This window comes from Zeugodacus cucurbitae, chromosome 2, assembly GCF_028554725.1.
Source record: "Zeugodacus cucurbitae isolate PBARC_wt_2022May chromosome 2, idZeuCucr1.2, whole genome shotgun sequence".
Taxonomy (NCBI): domain Eukaryota; kingdom Metazoa; phylum Arthropoda; class Insecta; order Diptera; family Tephritidae; genus Zeugodacus; species Zeugodacus cucurbitae.
This window is the reverse complement of record NC_071667.1, coordinates 69899465-69910406: the sequence shown is the minus strand read 5'-3', so window position 1 is coordinate 69910406 and position 10942 is coordinate 69899465. Positions and strand designations below refer to the sequence as shown.

Below are 10942 nucleotides of genomic sequence, written 5' to 3'. Positions count from 1 at the left end.
AATGGTGTTGTTATGAGAGTCTTATATATCATATTTAAATTAAATAGGTCAAATATTGGTTGGCACATAACTCCCTTCCGTCTTCGTCTTCGCCTGGCGACGAAAGCGGTCGTGGTCGGAGGCCGGTGAATCATTCCAAACAGTGGCCAAGAAACATCCGATCGATCAGAAACGTCCATAATTGGCCAACAGGAAGGGTGTAGTATTCCACCAGGACAACGCTACGAGAGCTCGGATGGGAGGTTTAATCGCATCCACCATATAGCCCGGACATAGCGCCAAGTGATTACCACCTGTTCTAAATGTAACACTTTTTATAAAGCATTGAACAAAGAGGAAAAAATCGGAAGGGAAATATTTGCCAGCCTATATATTGTCAGACAAACAATTTTATTTCAATGCAAGTGTTCTGTTGCGAACCGATTCATACCAAGTAGACGTAAAGTGTATTGGGAGTATTTCCCATTTACAATATGAGATAAGCTGATGAAATGCCTTGACAACACCATGTCTGGTAGTGAAAGTTTTAATAGTATGAAAAAGCAGAGATCACACCCACCTACCATTAAATTCAGATTCGGTTCGTTGCTTCTCTCCTCGACAAGCAAAAATAATACCATAAAATAATCGCTAGCTATTTAATCTTGACTTGATTTATGGCGTTCTCTCATAGATTATAAAATTTTTGACAGTTCGGACCACTGTTATCTAATTATATATTTGACTGTGCAAAAATTAACTACGCCCCCTTCCAATTGAAACAAAAAAATATTCGTCTTTCAACTAATTCTGTGCATTCCTGCATATTTTAAATGAAATTTACATATCCCAAATTAAATTTTACTCATTTGTCCAAATGAATCGTGAAGCGTCTTCATAATTGCCACCCAAGCGGAGATTGATTGACACTACACAACGGCCGCAAAAGTGGCTATCGGGCTGTCACTTTAGGTGCCGCATAAGACAAATCAAACAGCACTTTCGGTGGTGGCACTTTTCACACATTAATAGCTGGTATTAAAACGGATATTGACAAGTAGCGGAGCCGCCGCCATCGCCGCCGGTTTTCGGCGGCAAAAATCACGCATGAAATTTCAACGCAATTTGCATAATACGATTACTGTTTAGCTAATGGACTGGCGATGCGTGTTTTATTAATGCATACAAATCGACAAATATATGCATAGCTGTTGTTGTTGTTGTAACTCAGCATTCGGTGCGTGTGCACGCGTTCATCGGCATTTTCTTGTTTGATTTGCTCTCAACTTGGCATGCTGCATACTTATGTTATATGTGTTTGATTGTATGTGCGCTTGTTGGCATTTGCGTTTGATTAATTGCAGTCGTAATCAAATGGCTGCATCCGTTGCGGCCAACAGCTGAGTGGTGGTGCATTCGCAACCCCCAAAACATTGACCCATATCCGACCAACTGCAGCGGCAATGTGCTGACCGCAGCTGCGCCTGCACTGCCTACTCGCGCGCGCCACGGCTTTCGGTCAAGGTCAACTGGCATGCTGCCTGCTGCTGCCAATCATCGGCATTTGTTTCAGCACCGCAATTGCGTTGAAATATTTTGCGTACTGAATTACTACAAAATCCAATTTTTTCTCACTTTTATGTTGTTGAAATTATTCGCTTCTACATTAGCGGTAAATTTGTGCGTATACACAAGTGTTTGTGTTCATTTGATTTTGCATTATGGCCGCAATAAATCAAGAGAACTTGAATTTCGCGAAATGAGGGTTGTTACTCAAAAAAAAATTTAATGACACAGTTGAAAAATATTTACTGTTAGCAATCACGGCGTGCATCTCTGATGGCATTGTTTAATTGTGAATTACGATTTTTGCGATTTTGGCAGCGTATATAAATGTTATGAGTTTTTGCGCAGCCTTCAAGAATTGGATGGATTTTGAGAAAACGTTTTTATTTCAAAAATACAAACATGCGGCAGTTCGAAGGTCTGTTTCTGTGAAGGAAGGAAAAAGCCATCATCGGAACTGTGAAGCAAATTCTGATCATGTGACGCAGGTCTCTAACTTGCTTAAAATTTAAATATTGTTTGTCCCATATAATCCTATTTTAAGAACCTTCACTACTGCTTTCCGAGCTTAAGAGTCTAAGTTACGTTATTTGGGGAATCGTTAAGACGGAATTTAATTCCAAGTCAATGCGGGTTTTTATCATCAACATATAGAGGGTTTTTCAAAAGGGACGCTACAAAAGTTGGCCGATAGGAACAGCAAACGACGCCATATTTTTTCCCGCTCCTTTCAGTAAGGTTTGCCATTTCAGTTCAGTTGGATATACGATCCAACAAGGAGTCGAAGTTATTAAAATGTACTACCGAAATTCGGAGTCAGTGGCCTCCACTTGAGCGCTACGTCCAATTTATGGTGGTCATGAATGGCTTCGTCAATAAGAAATATATGCGTTATTGCTCACCCAGCAATCCCTACGTACTCCATGAGTTACCATTACAAACAGAAACAATTTTGATTTGGTGCGGTTTATGGGCCGGCGGCGTCATTAGGCCGTACTTCTTCCGTGATGATCAAGACCAGCATGTTACTGTGAATGGCAATCGCTACCGCTCAATGATAACAGAATATTTTTAGCCAGAATTGGATAATATGGACTTGGACAATATGTGGTTCCAACAGGACGGCGCCACAAGAAATCCCTAAAAAAATGGGTTCAGCGTCTGGACTTCTTCAAGCGTGCCCGTGCTGGCCATTCATAAGAAATCGAGTATCATACATAATATCATCGAAAGTACTTTTACAAGAATAAATAATTTCATTGATATCCCAAACCGTTTCTGTTCTTTATAGCGCTCTTATTGAAAACCCCTTTATATAGTTCATTACAAACTTTAACCCCGTTTGGTTAGGCATTATTCTTTATTTCACATACAAATCTGTCGCTTTAATCTTACGGTAACTTTGTTTCATTAATTTTTCTTCTATGTATACCAACTATACCATATATAAAAATTCAGGTTTCGCTATTAAAATAACTGTTAATTACTGCTCAGAATTCATTCGCACCTATGGCCGCAAACATATCGCTTACACAGGCTGGGAGCTTGAGGCCTACAACTACCCGCGGCTGCTGCTCTGAAAGTAACATGCAATAAATCAACTTAATTTTATTTGCTTATCATGTTTTCAATTTACGAAAATTTCACAAATAACCATTAAAAAGAGAGAGACTTACAACAATAAAACTAAAAGCATATTTATGGAGCACCAAAAGCCAGCAAACGCTCAGCACTGACCTGCCGCAAAGGCAGCAAACAAAAGACTCAAGCAACGAACCTACAAAATAAAAGATGAAAGATGTTAGAGAAATAAGATCGAAATAGAGAATAAGCGATAAGAAACTCTTTGGTGGCGCAGAAATAAGCCTAAAAGTAATTAAGATCAGCGCTTGCCTTACTGCTGTGATGCAGCTAATGAATCTACAGGCAAACAATCCGCAGCCCAAAAGGGCGATTCGCCGTACGCGATAGGAAGAAAATTAGGAAACGGTATAAATGAGACATCATAAGTAATTGGCTACATACAAACACGTGTACATATGTTTGTGAGTACTTAGCAGCCGCAATCAACGCTTCAGCATCTTCCGCTTTTAGCTGATGTGTTGCAACAATTGTTGTTGCCGCGCCGCGTGTGCTTGGAATTACTTGGGTGGTATGACGGACACTAATCAAAAATAGATTTATATAATTTCGAAAGCGAAAATATGATGAGTTTACAAAAGAAAAAAATACAATAACAACAACAACAAAGTCGTACAAATTCATTTGAAAGATTCAAAAGTAGAAAATAATGGGAAAAGCGTTACAAGTGCTGCTAAAGAACGGGCGGGACGTGTTGCTTACCAACATACATATGTGGATGCATATGTGCATATATGCCGCACAAACCGTTACATATGTATGTGCATGACAATACAAGCGGCAAAGTATTTGATGAATAATGCCAACCTGATTACAATGTCTATGATAAATAGCCGTAGAAGTCGTTAAAGCTGGACAAAGAAATTTGGTGTATGGGTTGCTACAGTAGCGTTGTAAATTTCTGAATATGTTAATGTTAATTTTTTTTCTTTTATGAAGAAAATTTCATATTTTAGAGTATTCATATTCACTTTTAAAAAAATTTAATTTTTTTTAATAATTTTTTTTAAAGAAATTTTTTAATAAGGGCAGTAGAACAAATTTGAGGTGTGGGATATCAATGAAATTCTTTATTCTTGTGGAAGAACATTCAATGCCAATGTTTGGAACTCGTTTTCATTTGCTTGGTCAAAACGGGCACTCTTGCAGAACTCCAGACGCTGAATCCAATTTTCGACGCTTTTCAATCACAAAATGGCCGATAGTGCTGCAATTTTACGTTCGATTTTCGTACGAGTTCATCAATATTCGCCGGCTTGTTCGCATAAACTATAAACTTGACGTAGCCCTATAGGAAATAGGAAACTGGGCCATTTCGTGAGATAACATATTAACCAAACTTGGTTTTCAATAAATCGGTTGTGACATTCGCTGTGCGGCTTGTGGTGCCGCTTTGTTGGAACCACATATTGTCTAAGACCATATCATCCAATTCGGGGCAAAAATATTCAGTTATCATTGAGCGATAGCGATTCCCAGTAACGTGCCGATCTTGATCATTACAGAATAAGTACGACCCAATGATGCCGCCGGCCCTTAAACCGCATCAAATCGTAATTTTTCGGTGTGCAATGGTGACTCATGGAGTACCAATAACGTATATTTTGCCAGAAACCAGAAATGAGCTGATCATAAATTCGACTTCGCGCTCTTAAAGATGAGGCCACTGAGTCCGAATTTCGGAGGTTAATTTTAATCATTTCGACTCGTTGATTGATCGTATATCTTTCCATAATAAAATGGCAATTTTTACTGAAGAGAAATGTCAAAAGAGCGGGTTAAACTATGGCGTCGTTTACTGTCCCTACCGATCTACTTTTGTAGCGTGCCTATTGAAATCCCTTTATATTTTTAATAGAGTTACGAGTAAGATGAAAGAAGTTTCTTTTCAGAATAAAAACTTAGTATTAATAATAAAAAATAGAACTTAAAAAATAAATGGCAATGCATCATTCACTATGGAAAGCTACTAGAAATCAAAAGCAGAGTATTTCAAAAAGTCCTTTATATAGCTAACCTTAGTCAACTATCACAGATATACATATGTATGTAGTATAAAAAAGTGAAAATATGGACGTTAGGTTAAGTCCCTTGGTTGTGAGCCTCAAAATCCTTCAATTCCCAATATCAAATTGCTTGGATATAATTCTCAACTATCTTTTGTTGTATATTCAATAGATCTAAAAAATATAAATATCAAATTAAATATAGCAGGTTGAAATATTTTCAGAATATTTTACCATACATCCTTTGAAACCTCTTACTTCTTTAAACATAAATAAACCTTATGAAATTTTTAATTTAAACCGAAAATTTTCAAATCAAGCGCATAGTAGAGCATAACGCACTAAATAAATAAATAATAATCCTCAAAATTGAGATCGAATGATGGCAATGACATTCATGACTTTTACACTCAATGCAGAAATAGAGTGTAGATAAAACTATTTCTGCATTCAATTCCACATTTTGTTTGGCAAAAAAGTTGCTCAGCAGATAGCCACTGTAGTTAACGAAAAACAAACAAAACTCAACATTGCTTTATTACAATGCACACTATCTCCCAAAAGTATAATGCATCAATTTGCTGTAAGGACTCATATTCATACTATGGCGAATGGAGCGAAATAAGTTGTTGAGCAAAATAAAATAAAATTTCAGATTACAACAAAAAATCAGCGTAACATGGCCAGCATTGCTTGTTGCCAGAAAAACATACAACCATACTTGTAAATCTGTTTAACAAGAGATTGTACTGTTTCTGCGATTTTTTTTCTTTTTTCGTGTTCATGAAACCTGCTGAAAACACGCTAACTGCTAACGCTGCATCGTTGAATTATGATTTTCAATTATTCAAATCGCAAGCTCGTAATTGCGAAAAAAATTGCGTAAATTGCGAAAAATCGCGATAACGCTGACCCTTCAAGGCAGGGTGGCACAAATTGCTGAAGTACACAATAAAATGTTGCCAGAGACATAGTTTTGGGGAATGTTTCGGGATTGGATATTATTTTGGAATACTCTAGCGATTTATATTGAAAATCTTAGAGGTGACCTTTTCATTTTTCGATTGAGACAGAAAAAGGTTTGAAATATTTTGGAGATTCTCCAGATATGACATTTTTACATAATTTCTAACTCATTTAGTTTTTTTTAATTTTTCATAATTAATTGGATCTATAGGTCCAAGAATAATATATTAATGGGAAGTCCTGCTGTAATGCCAAATAATAACAAATTAGCCTTAAAATCATATATAAGCCATGTCGAAAGGGGTGTTCTACCCACTTTGAAATGATTCCGAACGGATCCTGGGTAGTTGAACTCGTTTCCAGGTGAAAAAATCCCAACATGTTCCAAGCTAGTTCCCAAGTCACTTCCACTTTTCACAAGCCTCTTATGAGTTCAACTTTACTCCACCAAGGGCGTTCGCCATGGACAGGAACAGGTGGTAATCACTTGGCGCGATGTCCGGGCTGTATGATGGATGCGATAAAACCTCCCATACGAGCTCACGTAGCTTGTGACGAGTCATCAACGAAGTGTGTGGTCTGGCGTTGTGCTGGTGGAACACTACATCCTTCCTGTTGACCAATTCTGGACGCTTCTGGTCGATCGCCTGCTTCAAGCGGTCCAGTTGTTCGCAGTTGATGGTAGAATTAAGCGTCTGGCCATATGGGAGCAGCTCATAGTAGATGATTCCCTTCCAATCCCACTAAACACACAGCAAAACCTTCCTGGCCGTCAATCCCGGTTTGGCCACTATTTGGCGCGATTCACCGGTCTTCGGCCACGACCGTTTTCGCTTGATATTGTCGTATGTGATCCATTTTTCCTCGCCAGTCATTATCCGCTTCAAAAATGGGTTGAGTTCGTTCCAGTATATCGGAGGCGTTGATTCGGTCCAGAAGGTTTTTTGTGTCAAATCAAGCGACACCCAAACATCAAGCTTTTTTGTGCATCCTGCCTTCTGCAGATGGTTTAAAATGGTTTGGTGTCTAACTCCCATCTCCTGGGCGATGTCACGAGATGTCACATGCCGGTCTAACTCGATTTTTTTCAAGATTTGATCGCTACTCGTTGTCACAGGTCATCCGCCGGCTGACTTATCCATGGTATCGTTTTCACCCGCTCTGAATCGTCGAAACCATTCCTCCGCCGTTCGAAGTGATAGAGTACCATCCCCCAAAACACAATTAATCTCACGGAACTCCGGCGTTAGTGAACTCCATGTTTACACGTCAATAACTGTTGAACTCAATATCCAAACTTATCATGCATAAAGTCGCTTTGTAGGCTATGTCAAGACCTTTCAATGATATATAGTATTGCCAGATACGAGCTCTGTAGCGCTTTATACATAGCCGCGAAATTCAAAAGACAAAAAGACGGAAGGGAGATATATGCCAACCTAATACTAGAAAAGTGGGAACTAATTTTACAGATGGGTAGTTTTCATATGATACATAGCCACTGAATATAAGATGGGATTTTAATAAATATTTATAAATAGTATAACGGGTTATCAGAATCGACTTATTTAAGTGGTCATCGAAGATCATATTCTTATATTTCAAGGACTTTTCAGTGTCAAAAGTACTTTAAGTAAACTAATAAAAAACAAGAATACTCTTCAATACTCCACTTGAGCTAATTTGGCTTTCAAAATTTTAAATTTATAATAAAGACTTCCAAATTTAGATGAAATTTACTTAAAAGCCATGAATATAGATCCACTTAAGAATCCAAAAATATTATAAGAAATATGAAATACCGAATAAACAGAGACACTGTTACAAGTATGCCACTTCACTTACCTTTTTTGCGCACAAACGCCGCCTGAAGATGAGTTTAATGAGTCAGCAATAAAGGGATCAGCTTATAATTCATTATTTAGAGCTACCACTGTGATGGCATTTGTAAACAATATTTCTATTGAATTATGAACATGAATGAGTATTATGTATAACAAGTAAATGTGAATGGAGATCTGAGGCAAGCGGCCGCTGACCAGATGCCGCCCAACAACTTTGATTTACCCCTTCATGGTTGTTGTTTGTGCACGATCATTTCGATGCACGCGCACACATTTATTCACGGTGTCTGCCGCATTAACGCCAAGTTGTTAATGAATTGCAATTGAATGGAGCTTGTTAGATAAATTACCGTTTAATAAAGATTTTTGTAGAGCACCCGGCATTTGTGCCGCGTGTGCCGTGTGCCTATAAAAACCATGTGTGATACCTTCGAGGTACATAACAACCCACACAATCGTTCAACCATCAACAACCAGCCAAGCACGAACATGCGTGGATTTATTGTAAGTGCGGAAGACAGGAGCTCTGAGTCTTAAGCGAATTTTAATATGTCTTATGTTTCTTTCTTTTCTTTTCCTGCAGGCTTTGTACGCCTTTGTAGCTCTGAGCGCCGCAGCGCCACAGCAGGGATACCAGTATGCCGCACAGACATCTGGTGGACAGTTGACGCATACGGTGCCGCAGCCACATGTCCAGTATGGTGTTGTGCCACCGAAAACTGCTGACTTCCTAAAGGATCTGCAAACTGTTATGGCGGTGCAATCGGCAAATTTGGCACCGAACTTTGAGCTCAACACCCAGCCGCAATTGGTCAGTTTCAGCAAAGAGCAATATGCCGCGGTCAATGGCGCCGCCGGGGCTGCTGCCTCCGCACAGGTTTCTGTGGCTCAACCACAGGCACGCTACTTGGCCCCAACTCTGGTCGGTGGAAACTCTTTGGAGCAACAGCCACAACAGTTGATTCAACAGCAGTTCGCTCAACAACACCAGGTTCCACAACAACTGCAGTTCCAACAACAACCACTGCAATCACAACAACATTTCCAACAACAAGCAACACAGCAAATTACTCTGCCAGAGCAGCCTCTCCACCAACAGTCAACCCACTTTATTCAGCAGCAATCTCAACGCGTCGAACCCGAAACCGTGATCTCGAAACGTTTCTATCTGCATGCCGCACCCGAAGATGATGATGAGGAAGTGAAACAACATCATGTGACCGTCGGTAAGCCACGTAAAAACTATAATGTTGTCTTCATTAAATCTTCCGACAAGTCCACACCGAAGACGTCATTGAAAATTACGCCCGCCGTTAATGAAGAGAAGACCGTCATCTATGTGCTGAACAAGAAACAAGATGCTGCCGATATTGATACACAAGTCTATGAGCCGGTCACGACCACCGCCAAGCCCGAGGTATATTTCATTAAATATAAGACAGCCGAAGAGGCGGCACATGCGCAGCAAACCATTCAGGCACAATACGACGCCTTGGGCGGTTCGACTCAAGTCACTAATGAAGGTGTCGCTCCGGTGAGCTCAGTCATTGGTTCTCTAGATGCTGCCAAGCAAGCAGAAGCTGAAGCAGCTGCTGCCGCCGAGGCAGTTCAATCCGCGCCCAACATTCAAGCTGATGAGCAACAGCAAGCCGCACAAATTCCAGTGGTGCCTGCAGTTGGCGCCCAATCAGCAAGTGTACAGCCAGAGGAGCAATTGCAGGTCGTTGAGCAATCGCTCTCACAAGGTTCCAACACAAATAATGGTTATTTGCCACCATCGAGATATTATTTCCTTTAAACGGAATGTTCACTGTTTCGTTCGTCGGCTTTTATAATCGTATTGTTGCCATGTGAATACTATCATCGTGTTAGTTTCACCCGAACATTTGCTACATTGTTTTTGTTATATGAATTTGTTGTTGTTTTTGTATTGCCATGCTCTGTGGCCTAGTTTAAGTTTGTTAAATATAGTAAGAATGTTAAAAAATTACAAATATTTTTTATCCCTAAAAGTTTATGACTAGTCCGAGCCATACAACACTACTCTAAAAATAGTTAGATTCCTGCCACTAGTGGGGTTCTTGAGATAGTCTGCTTCTGAATTGGAAAATTAGATCAGGAAGAATTTCAATTACTTAAAAATTTGTGTTCGAAGCTCGGGTGGAGGCAGCTTCCCTTAGAAATATATGTGCGGTCAGAATCGAATTAATATATATAGATCTAGTCCACATATCCAATATGTTTAAGTGAGTTTTATCAGTATATTTATGAGTCTCTATCTCTTAAGGATATCCCTTTTGTTCCAATGATTTTTATGGAACATTATGTAGTTATGACCCCATAGCGAAAGGATAAGACCTATACAACCTTTGACAATCCAACTAGGATCAGAGAAATCGTAGTTGTGCCTTACTTACACTGAACTGGCTTTCCTTTTCGAAAAATATTCCAATAAAATCAAAATCCGATTGTTCCATGAGGTTATAGGATACAGTGTCTAATTACTATTTTCCCCACCGAGGACCCATAATTATTTAGGAACGTCCAATGAAGGCCAATCAAATAATAACTGACAACCATATTATTATATTCAATGAACTTCAGCCCCCTTTCTCATGGCACCTGCATAGCATAACCTACAAATTTAGCTCCCACACGTGCATCTCCACCATGCAAAATTCAAACTGTCAAAGTTCAAGTACGTCAATTGAATGCCCCTGTGCATGAAAGCAAATTTAATGAAGATTTTAATTAATTTGCAACGCGTCAATAACACAGTGCCAAAACTATGCATGAATGTACACGAAATTTCACGAATAAGGTTAAGAGTGGAGAAAAAAGGCGAATGGTGTAGAAAAAATTTGCAGAAAATCGAAATATAAATGATTAATTATGATTTTCTATTTAATTTGTGAAGCAATAATAGCGAAAAATAAACCA

General features: G+C 39.1%; 1 protein-coding gene across 1 annotated transcript; it reads left to right on the top strand.

Annotated features, from left to right (window-relative positions):
- Window positions 1-8361: 8361 nt before the first annotated feature.
- On the top strand, window positions 8362-9915 carry LOC105211909 (double-stranded RNA-binding protein Staufen homolog). The gene is made up of 2 exons (XM_011183601.3): window positions 8362-8506; window positions 8586-9915. The coding sequence occupies exons 1-2, from the start codon at window positions 8420-8422 to the stop codon at window positions 9798-9800; spliced, it is 1302 nt and encodes a 433-aa protein (XP_011181903.2). The 5' UTR covers window positions 8362-8419; the 3' UTR covers window positions 9801-9915.
- The last annotated feature ends 1027 nt before the right edge of the window (window positions 9916-10942 follow it).

Coding starts and splice junctions, on each gene's coding strand:
- LOC105211909 (XM_011183601.3), top strand. CDS start 8,420: ATGTGTGATACCTTCGAGGTACATAACAACCCACACAATCGTTCAACC. Junction 8,507..8,585: donor CGAACATGCGTGGATTTATT/GTAAGTGCGGAA, acceptor CTTTTCCTGCAG/GCTTTGTACGCCTTTGTAGC.